General features: G+C 44.6%; 1 protein-coding gene across 5 annotated transcripts in view; it reads right to left on the reverse strand.

Annotated features, from left to right (window-relative positions):
* Window positions 1-818: 818 nt before the first annotated feature.
* NOS2 (nitric oxide synthase 2) overlaps window positions 819-17093 on the reverse strand; it is a 43087-nt gene continuing 26812 nt past the window's right edge. For 4 of the 5 annotated variants that reach the window (XM_059865613.1, XM_059865612.1, XM_059865611.1 and 1 more), the window contains 26 exons: window positions 16216-16393; window positions 15477-15573; window positions 14774-14896; window positions 14535-14683; window positions 12928-13090; window positions 12442-12533; window positions 11929-12070; window positions 11386-11525; window positions 10666-10840; window positions 10222-10323; window positions 9441-9635; window positions 9011-9093; window positions 8555-8699; window positions 8219-8323; window positions 8000-8049; window positions 7733-7907; window positions 7146-7278; window positions 6678-6756; window positions 6065-6243; window positions 5278-5441; window positions 4295-4505; window positions 3871-3958; window positions 3367-3488; window positions 2949-3097; window positions 2063-2257; window positions 819-1581 (listed from right to left, as the gene is read on the reverse strand). In XM_059865613.1, coding sequence (XP_059721596.1) covers window positions 1501-1581; window positions 2063-2257; window positions 2949-3097; window positions 3367-3488; window positions 3871-3958; window positions 4295-4505; window positions 5278-5441; window positions 6065-6243; window positions 6678-6756; window positions 7146-7278; window positions 7733-7907; window positions 8000-8049; window positions 8219-8323; window positions 8555-8699; window positions 9011-9093; window positions 9441-9635; window positions 10222-10323; window positions 10666-10840; window positions 11386-11525; window positions 11929-12070; window positions 12442-12533; window positions 12928-13090; window positions 14535-14683; window positions 14774-14896; window positions 15477-15573; window positions 16216-16322 — 3444 coding nt within the window. In that variant the 5' untranslated portion in view covers window positions 16323-16393 and the 3' untranslated portion in view covers window positions 819-1500. Of the gene's footprint in view, window positions 1582-2062; window positions 2258-2948; window positions 3098-3366; window positions 3489-3870; window positions 3959-4294; window positions 4506-5277; window positions 5442-6064; window positions 6244-6677; window positions 6757-7145; window positions 7279-7732; window positions 7908-7999; window positions 8050-8218; window positions 8324-8554; window positions 8700-9010; window positions 9094-9440; window positions 9636-10221; window positions 10324-10665; window positions 10841-11385; window positions 11526-11928; window positions 12071-12441; window positions 12534-12927; window positions 13091-14534; window positions 14684-14773; window positions 14897-15476; window positions 15574-16215; window positions 16394-17093 lie in introns of those variants that run through there. The other variant, XR_009489116.1, reaches the window with a different exon arrangement.

The raw sequence follows: 17093 nt of genomic DNA on the forward strand, positions 1-17093 counted from the left end.
TCAGGCTCCAAGGATATCCTGATGTCAGACTGCTCCCCAAAGCTCAGGGATGCACCCTGTGCACTCAGGAGTGGAGGGCTGCCAGCCCAGGCTCTCCCAGCTCAGCCCTGCTCCTGGGGGTTTTTCCAGCACCCAGAACCAGGTACAGAACGAGGCTAAGAGCAAGGTCTGTCTGCACCTCAGTGCCCTGGCACACAGCCTGTTCTGGTTCCTGCATTCCCTTAAAGCCATATAAATTTGGCTCAAATGTCAATGAAACAAGGCCCTAATTGCTTTGGAAAGTGTGAATCTGTAACTCCCAGTCCAGTCCCAGCCCAGCAAGGGGCACACCACCTCAGTAACCAGCCCAGTTGCAGGTCCCATGGCTAAGGGCTGTCCTGAAGCACTGTGAAACACACTGCTCTCACATAGCACTGCTGACTTTAGAGTCTCAACTCTGCCTTCATCAATTCCAGCTCCTGGAGACCAGGGATGGCTGGAAAATCTCACCTTTTTAATATGCTCATATAGCCCTGGTAATTTCAGAGAAAGAAAGAATATTTCTGATGTAACTGCAACACCTAGAAAGAACCCAAGTCCAAATACAACGAGGGCAGTTTCAAGCCTCTCTCACTCCCTGGTGCAAACTCACACTTGCCTGGCAGTAACAAAAATGCAAAACTGCTGACAGGCAGACTGTAACTGCTGGAGATGCCCTCAGCTCAGGGAGGAGCACTGGCTGGAGCCAAACCCACCTCACCACGGCCTGAGAGCTGTTTGTTACCTCTGCCTTTGCAGGCTGGAGCCAAGAGCAAGAGGAGGTTCACTGGTCCACACGCTTTGTGTGAGCATAAAGACAGATTTTATTACAAACAAATCAAGTAAACCAGAGCATAGCATTCAAATGTACAAAGTGCTTTGGAATTTTTGGAACCTTCCTGCTATAGGCTCTGTAACAACAGCTGATGTTCATGTACCTGAGTCCCACAAAGCAGAATTCCCCATTGCTACCTGCTGAGCAGACACATCTGAGGTGGGTGCAGCAGGTGGTGCCACTTGGGGACCAGCACATTATTATTTCATTGGCCAGACAACTACCAGCAACACAACCATGCATTCACTTGCTTTCAAGTGAAGATAATATGCAAGCAAACCAATCTGATATAAATAAGGTCACAAACATAAACAGTACATTTAAAAAAAAGATTTCAGCTCCAGTTAACTTAGTACAAAACTGTAGATTTTCCTTGTATGTATAAAAAACACCAGATTATACTAGCATAGATGGTATTAAAAAAATAATTTGCACTTTCACTATTAAGGTAATGTATTAAAATGTCAGAATAAATAGCAATAAAAGTTAAATTTAGTATTACTTAATTAAGGCTGAGGTTTGAGTCAAATCCTACAATCCTATACCCATGCATAATTGAACAAGTATAAGAAGGAGGATTTGACTCTGTTTTTTGAAAATAACAACAAATGTGCAAGTATTGTCTAAAACACAAGTGGATTTGTTCTTCAGCTGGTGGGTTGCAAAGCTCTTTTGACTTCATGTGGGAACACAGCCCCGAATATATCTTCATGGTATCGCTTTTGGCTCTGCAAAAAGAAAGGACACAGACAGGATGAATGAAATGCTGCCAGCTACTCCTTATGCATCAGTTCAGTAACTAAAAGGCCTTTTGCATTTGTAGCACTGGTTCTGTGATTGTAGACTTTTGTTACTGCCAGTGAAAGGGAGCTCCCTGAATCCGGGGCACAAACGCACCAGGATGAGTTCTGATAACAAGAGGGTCTGAAAAAGCAGCAGCCCCAGGCACTGAGTTCTTAGGGATGGGCCCACAAAATTCCTGAACTCACTTTTCCTCTGTTGCTACAATATAACCTCAAATTCCTGGAGTTCCCAACACCCTGCAAAGCTGATCCCCAGGACTTCCCGTGTAGGAGCAGAGTCCCTCTCTCACCCTGACCGAACAGCAGCCGTGCTGGCAGCCCGGGGGCACCGAGCTCACGGCAGGCACAGCACCCGAGCCTGGCTGTGCCCCACCCGCGGCAGGGAACGGCCTGTGATGAGAGCTACCTTGAGCTGCTGGAAGTACTCGCTGGCCTGCTGCTGGCTGAGGCGCAGGGCCCGGGCGAGCAGCGCCTGCAGCGCCGCGGCCACGTCCCGCGCCATGCGCACGTCCCCGCACACGTAGACGTGGCCCCGCTGCCCGTGCAGCACCTCGCACACGCGGGCCTCCAGCTGCCCCTGCAGGATGTCCTGGACATAGACCTGGGAACACAAAACCCGTCAGCACACCAGGCTTCTGAAACGCTGCTGTGGCTGCTGGCTCCTCGGAGCCCATCGTGGGTCTGGGCGCTGAGTGTGCCCTGTCTGGCCCAGCTCTGTCCTGCCCCACGGCAAAGGTGAAAAATGTCTTCAGGTTGCCCTTTACAAGCCCAGATTTGGAAGCTGGGCCTGTCTCTTGATCAAACTTGAGCAGACAAAAACTCTTCTACATGCCAAAGTCTCCTAACTGCCAGGACAGCTAAAAAGAGGATAACTTTTATTCTGTTCTGTTTTTTCCCAGTCAAGATTCTTCTACATAAAATTAATTTCCATGGTCACTGTGTCATTGCAATGGGGAAAAATGGCCAGTGCCAACTCATTTCTAACTCATGGGCTAATCAAATCCTGCAAAATACAAGGTTTCTGAAAACGTTCCAGTTCTAGTTCCAAAGGCTGTTTGCACTGGATGTGCCTCTATGGCAGTGAGGGGTTATATTTATAGCAATCTATAGCACAGTTTGCTTGTGCTGGAGTGCACCAGCAGATTTTCCTTCATTTGAAGAATCTCAAACCTGCTCACAATACACTGAAGCAAAATGCTAACGTTTTTTTAAGAACAAACAGAGTCCAGCTCTTAACTAGAGGGATGATTCTGGAGGAGTTAACCCTTAAAGAACAAAGGAACCAGCCTTACTTTCTCTCGGCCAGGCAGTCTGGAGTAAGCTGTGTAGACATCTCTCAGGACTCCCCTCCTCTTCATCTCCTCAGTCTCCTCCCTGTAGATGTGATCCAGGTCTGGCTGCCGGCAGCCGAACAGCAAGGTCATGTCCCCTCCTCTGAGCCCTGAAACCCAAGTGGGACAGTGGCAGTCTGAGTGCCTGGGCAGCCCTGGCACACAGGCCGTGCCCTCCAAGTCCCCAAAGGACCCCTGCCCCCGGGACTGGTCCCTGGGGGATGGACTGGCTGTGCCAGTGCAGTGCCCCATGAGCCTGGGGTGCTGGTCCCCGCAGGGGCTCTGGGCTGGTGTCTGTGGGTGTCTGTGGCTGCAGAGCCCTTGTCTGCAGCACTGGGGGTGTCCCTGAGCCAGCCCTGCCCCAGGTCCCTGCAGGTACCTCTGTGCTCCAGGTCATAGAGGCGCTGCAGCCAGAAGCTCCTGAAGGGAGCAATGCCCGTGCCCGAGCCGATCAGAATGCAGGGCTTGGCTGGCTCCTCCGGGAGGTGGAACTCGTTAGCACTGAAAGGCAAGGATCTGTTAATTAGCTAACTGGCTTCTGACTGAAACTCATGTTGAGTTGCTTGAGCAGCACAGCCCAAGGCCCCACTGTGAAAGCAGCAGTAGGGCTCAACTGGGTGCTCCTTATTCCTTCCCCTTTCCTTGCTCTGCAGTGGAGAATGGGGTCATAGGAATAGAATTATTTCAGAATTTTCTAATGATTTGTAATTTTACTAAACATAAGGCATGGTAAAAGATCTAATCTCTGGAAGGCAGGGAATTCCCTCTCTTCTCAGACACAGCTGTTCCAACTTCAACTCACCAATCACTTGAAAATATCCAAAGGAAAACCCACCGAAGAAGCTGAACTACAAGCTGCTCTTCTTTGTTTAATTGTCTTTACCTGCGGATGAAGCAGGGAACGGTTTCGTTGAGCTCTATTGTGTTCAGCCACGTGCTGCAGACTCCATGGTGCAAAGGCCCTTCTCCATCTAAAAGCAGAGCAAGGCAAAACACCTCTGATAGCACCCAAAAGCCTCTGGTTTTAAGAAAAGCACACTTTATACTTAAAATTATAGCTTTAAAATAAATGTATGTCTAGTAATGATTTATAAAACATGGGTACACTGATGATGGCACAGAATTTTAGCAAATCTTGGCCCAGGAGGAACACCTGCCCTTCAGGTGCTATTCTGCAGGTATGACAACACAATTTTTTTATTAGAGATATGCTTCATGCTGTATGGCAGACAGGTATTTTTTCCTGAACCACAATGTAGTCTAAATACCATTTAATTAAGAGAGAGATGAAAACAACAGTTCATTACCTCTTGTCCTGTAGTTGACAACTGCAACTGTCAGATGAATCTCCCTGGCTGTCATGTCACAGGAGGAGCTGACAGAATAGTACCTGGGCTTCAGAAGTGGCAGCTGAGTCAGCAGGAAAGCTGTGGAGACCTCAGCAGAGGAGAATTCCTCCAGGACCTCCAGGATGTTCGGGCTGTTGTAAAACTTCCATTTGTTGTACTCCTCTGTGCTCTAAAAGCCAAAGGGCATCACAACAACATTTCCAGGTCATGCTGAGTTCAGGAGAGTAGGCATATTTGAAATGTCACTTATAAATAAGATTCCTGCTTTACAGTCAAATAAATATTCAAGTAAATCAACAAAGAGTTCTCACAACTTTGCCAGGACCAATACTGGGGTTTCCTAAAAAATAGTTTAATTTTGAAGACAGAAGTTCAGAATTCCACTACAATGTTCTCAGACACCTGCTCTCTCAGTGAGGATGCAGGTAGAATTCTGAAGTAGAATTCATTTCTCAGCTCCCTGTCATGGCACATCCATGAAATTGTGTGGCCCCAGGTCCTGACCCCTCCCGAGCCTCTCTGAACCTGGTAGGAGGAGCCAGCATTCACCACAGCTTCCTTAAAGCCACATCCCTCTGACTCTCAGGGTAGCAAATTCTCTGACAAAAACATCTACCAGCTCCCCTGCAGCTCCTCCACACACAAAGTGAAAGGTCTTCAGGGGTGTCTCATCAGAAACCACCGTGAGGCAAGAGAACCAGGCAGGCAAGTGACCCACCCAGAACCACACAGGAAACACCAGCTGTTGGCTCCCACACCCAAGCTGAGCCTCAGACCCCTCCTTCTCTCATTGTGGCTGACTTTCTAAGACCACAGAATATGAAATAGAGGCACAAAAATCCATCACTACAAAAAATTCTTAAGCTTCTGCTACAGAGTCAAAGGGCATCAGAGGGCCCAGTGGACAGTAGTGCAAACAAAACTCCAGCCCTAAGGCTCACCTGACACAGCACCTCCAGCCTTTGCTTGTCTCCTTCTGCTGTCACCAGCTGGGAGAGTTTTCTTAGCAGTTGTTGGGAGGGTGGAGTAGTGATATCAAGCAAGTATGTCAAAGCCTCGGGTAGTGTGCAGGCTGGAATCTTTTTGTTTCTTGCCCAGTACCCACCTAGAAATGAGGGAAAGAAAAGGACCCTTGGCAACACCTGCGGTATTTGACAGCTGTAGAGCTTTGCAAAACTCAGTGTCCTTCAAAATACTCCTTCAGGTGAGGGTGCAGCAGGTCTAGACCACAGGGCCCTTCTGAAAGAGGTTATTGTGAGGTTTTGAACATTTTGTAAGGGGAGGATCCGACACAGAAAACTTCATCACGACAAAACACCACTTGGAAAGGCACAGTCTTTCGTTTGGGGAAACCATCTTTCTGTGTTCCAGAATCCTGTGATTGTTCCTGCTAATATGGGAAAGATGTGCAGGACAAATATGTCTCTTTCAGGACTTTTACATGTAGCAATAAGCAAACTGCTGATCAATTTAATTGCAGTCAATGGCCAATTCAGCAACTGAATTACAGTGTCACCTTGGGTACCTCTGCAAACCCTGGTGAAGTCATGGTTTTTCCAAAAAGGGCAAAATCAGAACCAAGAATTATAACTAAAAAGCAGCAACAAAATCCTATTGAGACTTGAGAAAAGGATCATAGAATCAAATTCAGTCAGCAAAAATTCTTAGGAATTTTAAAGGAATCTGTCCAACATCCTCTGTTGCTTTGTCTAAAGAGACCCAACTTACCATCAATGCAGGTTTCAAGCCTTATAGTCTGATCAGCTGGAGGGGCATCCTTGACACGTGCAATGATGCCATGGACTAATTCTGCCTGGTTGCCTGGGAAAATCCCAATGTGCTCCCCAGGAAGGTAGTGCACTTCCTGATTAGTCTCACAGTGAAGTTTAACCAGAATGGTGACACGACTGCATAGCAAAGAAAGAGAAATGAGACAGATCTTGTTACATGGACAGGATTTCCCTTGGAAAGGAACAAATCTGCAGTTGCACTTGGCAAGGGCTCCCTTGTGTTCATTACCAAATACCAGACCAGCTTAGGGCTTCACAGAGACTTAAACAAATCAGAGTCCAGGCATGTGAAGTACTTGTATCCAAACAAACTAGGTGCTGAAGTTCTGCCTGCTATGTCCAGTACAGAATAAACATGCCTGGAATCAGCCAGTGGAAGTGCTGCCCCACTGCAGACTGCACAGCTCACATGCTTCGGCTGAGGACAGTACAAAAATCCAGCATCTTTTGTAATAACCTCAGGGAGAAGGTGTTTATAACCAGGCACTTCAGGTGTTTCAGATTTTAGTAAAATGTAGTATTGCAATATTCAAAAGAATGAGGCAGCATACCTGGACTTCGAACTTTGAAGATTCTGCCTGAATTTCAGCTTCATGGGAATTACATCCTTGGCATGAAGGTTTGCAAGAGCTGGTGAGAAAGGAGGATATGACTCTTGGTAACTCTGTGATTAGGTTTGTTTAAAATGCCTTCAAACAATATGCAGAGGAGAACTGAACCACACCTGCCCTGGAAGGTGACCAACCACCAGTCAGTTGTGTGTACCCCATTCCCTGACTAAAAGCAGCTCATCTCAGCTTTTGTTCCTCTGGGGCTGTACAAATGTGTGATAGTTCCAGTGTTACTGTGCTGGAAAAGATAACTTACACAATGTAAACCAGTGTCTTTTTAAATCTGACCATGTACTTCATTATCTGCATTCTACCACCCAGCAGGGCCAAGAGCACTTCTGAGAAACCTTCACAGTGCAGCCCCTCTGAAGCAGCAAAGGCAGAGGGAGGGGAGGGTGGGAGCAATACCTTTAGCCAGGTCCATGGGCTGGGAGTCATGCACTACTCTGTAACTGGTAGGGTCCCAGCTTTCCTCAGAGGTGTAGATCTCAGGCAACTGAATACTGTGTCTCCCACGGACATTAAAAATGTCACAGGCAGCCTAGATAAAAAAACCAACAAAAATAAAGGCTCTTCACAGTAAAAAAATATTCTTAGCATTGTCACAATCCTAATAAGGAGCTATCAGTTTCACAGATTGCTGGTTTTTAGTGCCTCTGGTGTGTGGGTTCAGTGAGTTCAGTAAGGTTCCACTTTTGTAGCAGTACAGCCAAAAAGGATCTACTGCAAAATATGTTTGATGCTACACTCGTTCATACTGAGCATTCCATTATTCAAAAGGGTTCACACAATTTTGTGTGGATATTAAAAAGTAATATAAAAGGGACCCAGTTCACCAGTTCCCTCTCCTTGTTAAGCAAGCAGTAGAGAAGAGGGGAGTTCCAAATTCAGATATCAATTCAGTTTGGTTTCCTTCATTTTCCCTCATTTTTATGGGAACTGAACTAAAATGAATGGATGAGTGACTAGAATATGAGATGTATTTCTATATTCACCTTGAAAGCACTGACTGCCCAGCTGCGGAAAGCTTCTTCTTGCCCATTGAGCTCATCCCCTTCCCCCACTGGAGTGAGCTGGGAAGCCCCGAGTTGGGCCAGTTTTTGGTCAATGGCATGAGCAAAGGCACAGAACTCTGGGTACATGCTGGACCCCAGACCAAACACAGCATACCTGCAGGAGATGAAAAGAAGATTGCTGTGTTATGCTATATGAAGTGCTAAAGGACTCAATCACATGCAAACCAAACAACAAAGTATTTTTACCTAATTTTATTTCTCAGCAGTTTCAGTCTGAGCAAGGAGTCCTTCAAGGCCTGCAAAAAACACATAAAATACTTAAGGTTAGAAAAATACTCTGATTTAAGACAGAATACTCTGATCTGAAGCCTGATCCATATCTTACTGAAGGACATGAGAGAAATGAAAGGTTTTTGTCTTTGGTCTTTGAGCTGAGTCTCATACACACTTCTGAGGTGAACATACCTTTCCGTTACCTGGAGAATCTCCATTTCCAAAGGTGCTAGTAACCACTAAAAGAAGTGTTTCTTTTTCCAGGTCACAAATATTGTACTCATCCATGCACAGGATCTGGAAGGAATAAAGCTCATGAGACATTGCTAGCAGACATAAGAACTAGCCTTAGATATCTCAGATGACTGCTGACCAAACTCACACGGCATTATGCTAAAGGACTACAAAGTCAAAGTTCCAGTCCAACTCGTATTTACACAACGTTCCAAACACAGGTCTGGAGAATGGACAAGCCTGCAGAAGCCAAACTCCTGTCTCCATGATGTGTGGCTGATTTGTACTGCTCACCTTGGTGCTGAAGGCACAGCTGAACAGGCTGCACAGGTTGTTGGCGAGTGTCTCTGACTTGCCCGTCTCTGTCGCGTAGATCACGGTGACCTTGGCCCTGGTGGCCACTGCCCCTCGCATGAGCGAGGATGCAAAGAGCACAGCCCTGGGGAAAGAACAGTCACACACAACTTTTAATGGAGCTACACCAATTCGGGTGGATTCACAAGCAAGCTAGGAAAGACTGAGCTTGAGCATAGCTTTTCTTTGGAAGATGGTTCAGAAGAACACACTCTAGATAGGCCTGAGCAAGAACCTTAGACAGGAATGTTACCTCTGTGTGGACAGGTCAGGCTATGACTCAAACCACTCAAGTGGTCCTTATTGTAATAATGTTTTTTAAAGAACTAGAGCAGAAACATTACAAGAATAGAATAGTTGGACAAAGCATGAAGAATCTTAATTTGAAGAACTTACTTTGCCAAGATGCTAAACTTTATTTCTTTTTTCCTTGGCCTCCGGGTCTCATCATGCCACACATGAGTTTTCCATGCATCCACCTTTAAAGAAAAAGAAGTTATGCTTTCGGTAAGGAATGCAAAATAGTAAAGAAACAATTTGTGCATCTCTAAGGGGCCAGATCAAATGGAATCTGTATATACAATCCACTGAGTAAAAGTATGCTATCAGTCTCTGTTGCATTAAACTGCATTTTACTTAAAGCCAGAGAATTCAACAAAACTAACAGCACCTCCCACATAAAAGAGCTCCTGTCTGCTACTTCTGAATCTGTCTAGTGAACTTTCATGAACCAGGGCTTGGCACCCAGACTCCCTCAGGTCCCGTATCACATCTGCACTGCTGAGGTCGTCTGCTAGAGTCGGCTTTTCTTTTTGATGATGATTACCTGGTAGTAATAGAAGGGAGTGAGAACATAGTTCAGCATCTCTTGGTGGAACACGGGGGTTATGCTGCCTGACATGGGAGGCACAATCCACACCCAGTCGGCCGGGCAGCCGCCCCGCGCGCGGTACTCGCTCTGCATGTACTTCAGGAAGGACTCGGAGGCCGAGTGGTGATCCATGATGGTCACATTCTGTTTCTACAACAATGGCAGAAAGAAAAACATGCATTAAACACCCTATTCTGCCCTTCTACCTAGTATAGCTAAAGTAATCCTTTTGCTTTGGTCAATATTTCAAGGACTTTACTCAGAGTAAAGGGAGAATTTATGAGAAATAAATTACTATCAGCAGTTACTGTAAAGATACAGATTGAGGCGCGGGCCTTTGATTAAGAACTCTTAGATCTTTTCTTTAACATCAGCATTTTACCTCTGCAGCACTGGGAGTGCATGTTGCAAAGCCTCTGACTCACTTTCACCCACTTTTCGTGTTGTCATGATATGTTAAACTTGAATTGAAAATAAAATATATTAATCCAATGGCTTTACATAGGTTTTGAAACATAGATAAATGTGTTAAAAGGATGGAAAATCTTTCCCTTAATTTCCTTTGCTTCTTTCTCTTCTTCTGCCTTCACCTGTGAGGAAATATGGATTCCTCCATTTTCTCAGGTGAAAATCAAGAATAACTCTGTTGGAATCATAATGTCATCTCCGCTGAGTGAGAGGAAAAGGGGACAGTGAGTGTTCAGTGTCTCTCCAGATCCCACACTCAGTGACTTACCTGGAAGCTGTGAAGCACAGCCACATTGATCTCTACAACAGCTCGATCCTTCCATAATGATGACAGTTTGTTTGTTTCCAGTCCCATTCTCCTCCCTACCTCCTACATGTGATAAAGAGAGAAAAAAGGGAAAAGCAAATTTGCTATATGGAAATTAGACCCCATTTCTCAATCTCATCATCTTTGTATCAGGAAAAAGTTGTGCAGAAGAAGAAGGGGAAAGAGTCAGTCTCGTGCTGGGGAAAGTGATGGCAGCAGAAACACCTGAGATTAAAGGTAAACTGGAATTTTGGAGTTCTGGCTCTTGAGGATGTTCCAGCTTCACAAAGCAGGAAGTGGTTCTCTCCCATGCCAGTGAACACTGACAGTGAACAGTGTCTCTTTTCCAAAACTTCCCTCACCTTCCCTCCCCTGCAGCCCAGCCCAGCTCCCCGCAGCAGTCACCTTCAGGACGTTGTAGCGCTGCGCGTCGCAGAAGTCGCGCACTCCGATCTCGGTGCCCATGTACCAGCCATTGAAAGGGCACGCGGTGAACTCCAGCCCTCCCACCTCCAGCAGCATGCTGGCCACGGCAGGCAGCGCGTACCACTTCAGCTCCAGCTCCTTAAACCACTCGTACCTGCCCAACAAGCGGCTGGAGTCATTATCTGTTTGTCTTTTCCTTGAAGACCAGAAAAGCCCCAGAAGATAAAGAGTACCAATTCTAGACGGAACCCCTGGACCAGGGTCTGCAGAAACTCTCAGCAGTTTTTATTGCTGTATTTGGGTATCACCAGCTACAGGAACTGCAGAACCATATTACAGAGTTCTGCAGTCTGCAGGCCAGTCCCAAAACAAACGGGAAGAAAAAAGCAATGAGGGAAAGGCAAGAAACACTGTAATGAGTGCAGTGTGACATGTGTATTATACAGCATAAGAAATCAGGATTTTTAAAATTCTCATTATAATTGAAATGTAGATTGTGAAAAACGTTTTCTAACAAAACAGTAATTTGCTTCCTTAATTTAAATCCCATTTCAATGTTCTAACAGGCATTTTATCTTTCAGGATGATTTACCATCATTTCATCCTGACAAAGAACTCAGAAAACAACTGCCACAGGCGCAGCCCAATAACCTGCCAAGGTGAGGCAAAAATGCAATTATCTAAATCTTGTGTGCTTACTTTGGATGCTCCATGGGCACTTGAAGGACAATTTCTGGAGGTAATTCAAATATTTCTGGGTCTTGGCCATTTGCTTGGAGAACAAGTGGAAGTACATCAAAGCGGCCATATTTCGGCGTCCACCCAAGCTCGATGCACAACTGCAAATACAGAAAGCACATTTTGTGTTCTTTTCAGGCTTCCCCTCCAGATCAGAAGACAAAAGAATTTTAACCCTCTGAAACCTGCAGAGGTAAATTCTAAGTGAAAAAGGTTCTCTTTGCCATTCAAACAATGTTGAGCCATGCTGATGAAGTGCTGGTTGTGTGCCTGGTTGTGCCCCCTGACAATATTAGCTCACCCTGTTCTGAGATGGAGGGCAGCACTTTTGTATCAGAACTGTAGGAAATTTTTGTTCCAGCCTGCACCTGGAACTGGTGGGACAGAACATCCCATTTACTCCTCACCTCCCTACCACTCTGCACAAAGGTGGGAGGAGGGAGCCCCAGGGAGGCGGGTTAGCCAAGATGGGAAGCAGCTGTGGTGGTGGGTTTGGAGCTGTACCTGAGTGAACTCCACAGTGGCAGGGTCTCCAAGGACAGAGCCATCTGGCATGTGGTAGCCAGCGTAGTGGATCAGCTGGCTGTTCCAGACGCGGAAATCGTGCTGCCCGTCCGTCCTGGGCGGGAACACCGTGATGGCTGACCTGCCCGGGACAGAGGAGACACCTTACAAACACACCCTCACTCTCCACACAGAAACTGGTACCAGCAGAAAATGTTTTACATTTCTAAACTGAACATTGGTAGAAATAAAATCATTCCACCTCTTTACCCACCTCCCCAAATCTTCAAGTCATCTCTTTTCCCAAGGAATTGAAAAAGGTTTTGTAACATCAGCTGTGAAAGTTATAGATTTTCAAGATGGTTGATGGAACACATGAGAGGAAGATGTAAGTACCAGGAAAATTAAGAGCAGAGACAAGTTGTCAAAATGTTTAGATAGACCATTTCATGTGTTTTTGATGCCAGATCTGGATGTGATTTTTATTGTTTAAAATTAAAAATAGAGACCTACCTTATATTACCATTGTTTGTGGCATACTTAATATGATGACAGATATGCTCAAACATTTCCTTGGCTGTTTTACAGTCCCGTGCATCAAACACCTGTGTGTTTCCAACAGAAATGTAAAGAAGACTCATTTTGAAACAGTAGTGCAAAGTTGTTATTTTTCCCATGTAGTTAAGGAATGGAAAGATTGCGGGTCCACTAGGAAAGGTTCATTTTTATATTCTTGTATGCATCATTTCCACCCATAACAATCCACCAAGGACCAAAACCCTTACTGGGTTCCATGACACACCTGGTTCCCACACTCACACCACTACACATTTTCATTCAGCCATGAAGCAGAGAACTGCAAAGAAACCAATCTCCTGATATGAACTGGAGAGAGTCCTCCTCGACTGAAAGAGTGGCATGTTCTAGCAAAGGCAAGGCCATTCCTGAGTCACAGCAGAGCCTATTTGGCTACAGCTCAGATGTAGATCCACAGCTCACCTGCAGGTTGGACCACTGGATTCTCCCGATGCACCTGGGTGCATTCCTCCAGGCCTGCTTGGCAGCAAAGGTCAGCTCATCCTTTGTCAGGTGGTAGGTTCCTGTTGTTTCTATCTCCTTGGTCACTGCTTCCAGCCGGCCCAGCTGTTCTTTGGTTTTTGGCCTTTTAAACAGGAAACAGCCATGAAAAGAAAAAATGAGAATTTCATTCAAAGTGCAGACATTCTCTTTATATTTTGTCTTCAGAATTTAAGACTTGTCCTTATGGAGTGCAAGGACAGAGCTTACTGGCCCCATGAAGAAATTAGCATACTAGAAATTTAAGTAGTGACACCATCCTTTCACCACCCAATACATGCATGGATTGGCCACAAACTATTCTGTGTAAGTTTTTGGTTTAAATTTGGATTTTCTAGATGAATTTGAAAAAAATGACAAGGAAATAAAAACCAGAGAACAGGTGAGTTTCAGGGCATATGTAGGCTGAGAGTGACTGTCCTCTCAAAGATCCATTGTGTTTACAAGGCCACAGCTCTTCTGAGTAAAGTAAGTACGACTTTCATTCCTAAAGGGAAGTGCTGAGCAATTCCTTTGTCAGGGAAACCAACTCTAAAATTCTTGAGTTTGATAACAGAGAGTGAAGTCAAAACATTAGAAAATATTTATCACAGCAGAGACAAAAATTGTTTTGTTGTCTTACAGACAGAATGAAAATAGCCTGCACTGTCTGAGAGTTTTCACATTTTCAGCAAGATGAAAGATCAAGGGCAAGCATATGAGATAGTGTAAATCAATGTGATCAAACAGCCATGAGCAGAGACACAGGGATGTGCAAATGCAATAGGCTGGTGAGGACAGCCTGTGTGTAAGACAGGGACTTTCAGAAAGATTCAGAGGGAAGAAAGATTTGAAAGGAGTTCAAAGTGTCTAAAGAAGTGGCCATTATGTGGCTGAGTCCCTTTGAAAGTTTGATGATGTTTTCTAATGGGATGAGCAAACACTGAACTGTTGCTTGGAAGCTCATCATGGGGAATGTCACTGCAAGCCCTTGGACATCAACCAGCTGTTCCAGCACCTCCTGCAACAAGATGCCTCTGCACCATGGCCGTTTTTGTGAAAACACAAACCCCTCTTGGAACGCTCCGTGAGCTTAGGCCGATAGCACAGAGCAAGGGTGAGAAGCAACACTGGCCTTCCAGTCTTTGGCTAAAGCCTTGAGAGGAACACAGAGAGAAGATACTTGGAACAGCACAAACAAAAGGCATTATACACACTGAGACTGATCTGAGTGCAGCTAATCCCAAGAAAACAGAAGGTAATGCTGGCAGAGAGTCCTCAAAGTACTGAATACAGCACACTCCAAAGGGATGAGGTGAGGAGTGCATGGTCCAGAGTCCTTCCCTGTGTTCCCAAGATCTTGGATTGGCAGATGGAGCACGTGAAGTGCAATGACAGTTCTATCTGGCATTTTTAACAGTCCTTATATATTTTTGAATGCATGCTATGTAACAGGAGAGTTATCAAGAGCTGTGAAGAAACCAAACCCTCCTGGAGGCTCACAGACAGGTAGGTAGAGGATTTTATACCCAAAAATCAAGCTGACTTACTCTTTAAATGAACTGTAATATTGCTTGAGGAAGTCTCTTGCCTGAGGTAAAAGATCCTCTAGTGGAACTGGCCCATCTCTGGGACCTCTCACCAGGCCCTTTGGGGTCATGAGTGACCCTTGGCAGGCTTTGGTCTGGCAACTGATCACCTGAAAAATAATCAAATGTCAAAAAACAATGTTGCACTCTGCATATTTTAAAATTTATGAAAGCTCCCTGTTCATATTTCCACATTTTACCTGTTTTGCAGTCAGGTGTAGTGTGTCAAGAAAGCTGGATCCATTTTCCAAGTTTCTTACTCTTACATGTCTTGGACATCCTGACATTTGGTTTGAAACTTTGATGTCATTTGGAGGGAGATTCTGGGCAAAGAACAGATAAAAATGCAAACTGTCTTCAGACCTATTGAATATCTTTCAGTTTCATTTTAGATTTAATGTTAACATCAAAATATTTCAGATTAAATTCAAGAAACTAGATATAAATGTGATCTGCTCCAACAGGATTATTTGACTACAAAACTACTGAGCTAATCTACAGTTTGATATGAAATGAGGGAAAAAAGTATTTTTGTACTAATCAAAGGGTTTGCCACTGCAAATACCTTTATAATTTCAGTAAGTCCTCTGAGTACCCTTCAGCATTATAGTCACAGTCTCAGGAAAACGGTGAACCAATTTTAGAGACAGGACGGGTATGTTACTAAAGTTTTGCAAAGGTATATAAAGGAATCAGGCATCCCAGTCCCCATGGGGTCATCTCTTGCTTTGAGTCTGATCAATGCTCTGTTTTTGCAGAAAAGAACTTTCACCCAAAGACGTCCCAGCAGTCCTAACCTCCTGCAACCACAGTCAGACCTCTCAGGAGGACGTGGAGCAGTTGTGAGCAACAAGCACTGCTCATGTGAACTGTTACCATCACACAATGATGCTGGGAACAGACCTCTCCTCCCTCACAGGGGTTTGCTGAAGTTAGGATAGGCAGCCTCTCCATCTGCTTCTTGCTGGGACTGTGCAATTTGGCATCATCCTTTTCTGAGCTTCAATAGAGAAAGAAAAGTCAGCACAAGGCAACGTTCTTTATGTCAGGCTTTGCTTTCAGCATCAGCAGGAGATGCTCATTGCTGTCTCTGCAGTATGTACTGAGCCCACAACCCAGCAGTGCCAGTGGGCAGGAATCAGTGGTAAAGCCACAGTACCCCCTTCCCAGAGCTCTGTGTGGAAGGAAAGGAAGGAAGGCAGGGTATGAAACCTGAATTAAGTAACACCCTGAAGACTGAGAAATTTAAGATGCATGTGCAACTTATTGTATACAGTGTTGTGTATGAACTGCATCACAGAACTACTTCACCAATTTAATTCCAGTAAAAATAATCACTTTGCTATTTTTATAGCACACACACCTCCTGAAACTTAGAATACATGAAACCATGTTAGCACACCAAATAAATTTAAGTCTATGAAAGAGAAAGCAAGATGATTTATATCCTCAATGACTGTTTAACTTTGACACAAATGTTTAATGTTCATTACCAAGTTACACCATCCAGAGACCCACAGTTCTTTGGTTAATATCAGTATTTTGGAAACACATTACGGGTTTCTCCAGAACCCAAAACACTTAATATCTTCCCTTTTCAAACCAAAGATAAGCTATGAAACCATTAAAACCAGGATCTTACCCATGGATCTTCCTATTTTTCTCCACGTTGTTGTTGATATCCTTCTCTCTGGGGTACTGGCTCCTGGCAGCACGAGATTTGAACACAAACTGCCACGGGCACAGCATTTCGTGTGGTTTCTTTGGGTGGTTTTACTTCACTGCGCTGAAACCTTGTTTTGTGTGATGTGGGAACACTTCTAAGGACATAAAAAACCCAACAAGGTCAGTTTTTACCAAAGAGGGCAACTCCCTTTTACATCTTCCAGAAACTCACCAGCCTAACTGATCTGATCTAATATCCTGTGTTTAAAATGAGAATGGCTCAATTCTTAGGATTGTGATACTAAAAGTAACACTTTGTCAGGGTAATGTGCAGCCATCTAAAACACTGGCAAGAGAATTTCAGATGACCCCTGGTCGTGTAAAGCAGCAAATATTGGTGTCAGAGCAGACCACGAGCTAGAAAAGGGATGTGAAGTGTTGCTGTGTTAATCACACAGTAATGAAAAAATCTTGTTCATATGTGAACCTAACCATTTTGCAGTGTATCCACCTGCCAGAGACAAACAGGATTCTGAGAGGCTGAAGTCTGTAATTTCTAAGATCTGTAGCACTTATTTCAATGTAACACATAGCATTTACATAAGAGTGTACAAAGTTTATGCTGTTCATTTTAACATACGTTTTCTGCTCATTTCTGAACATAAGATGGATTTTGTGCTAGGGAAGGTGTGACAGAAGAGAAAGATCAAGCCAGTAAATTGCAGGGTTAGAGAGAATTAGCCCCAGCATTTGAATCTGGTTCATAACAGAAATCAAAACCTGATGTTTCCAAGAAGGTAGAGACAAAGGGAGAAAATAGACATTGTCACATATTCCTTTTGTAAATTATGTCTT

This window comes from Haemorhous mexicanus, chromosome 22, assembly GCF_027477595.1.
Source record: "Haemorhous mexicanus isolate bHaeMex1 chromosome 22, bHaeMex1.pri, whole genome shotgun sequence".
Taxonomy (NCBI): domain Eukaryota; kingdom Metazoa; phylum Chordata; class Aves; order Passeriformes; family Fringillidae; genus Haemorhous; species Haemorhous mexicanus.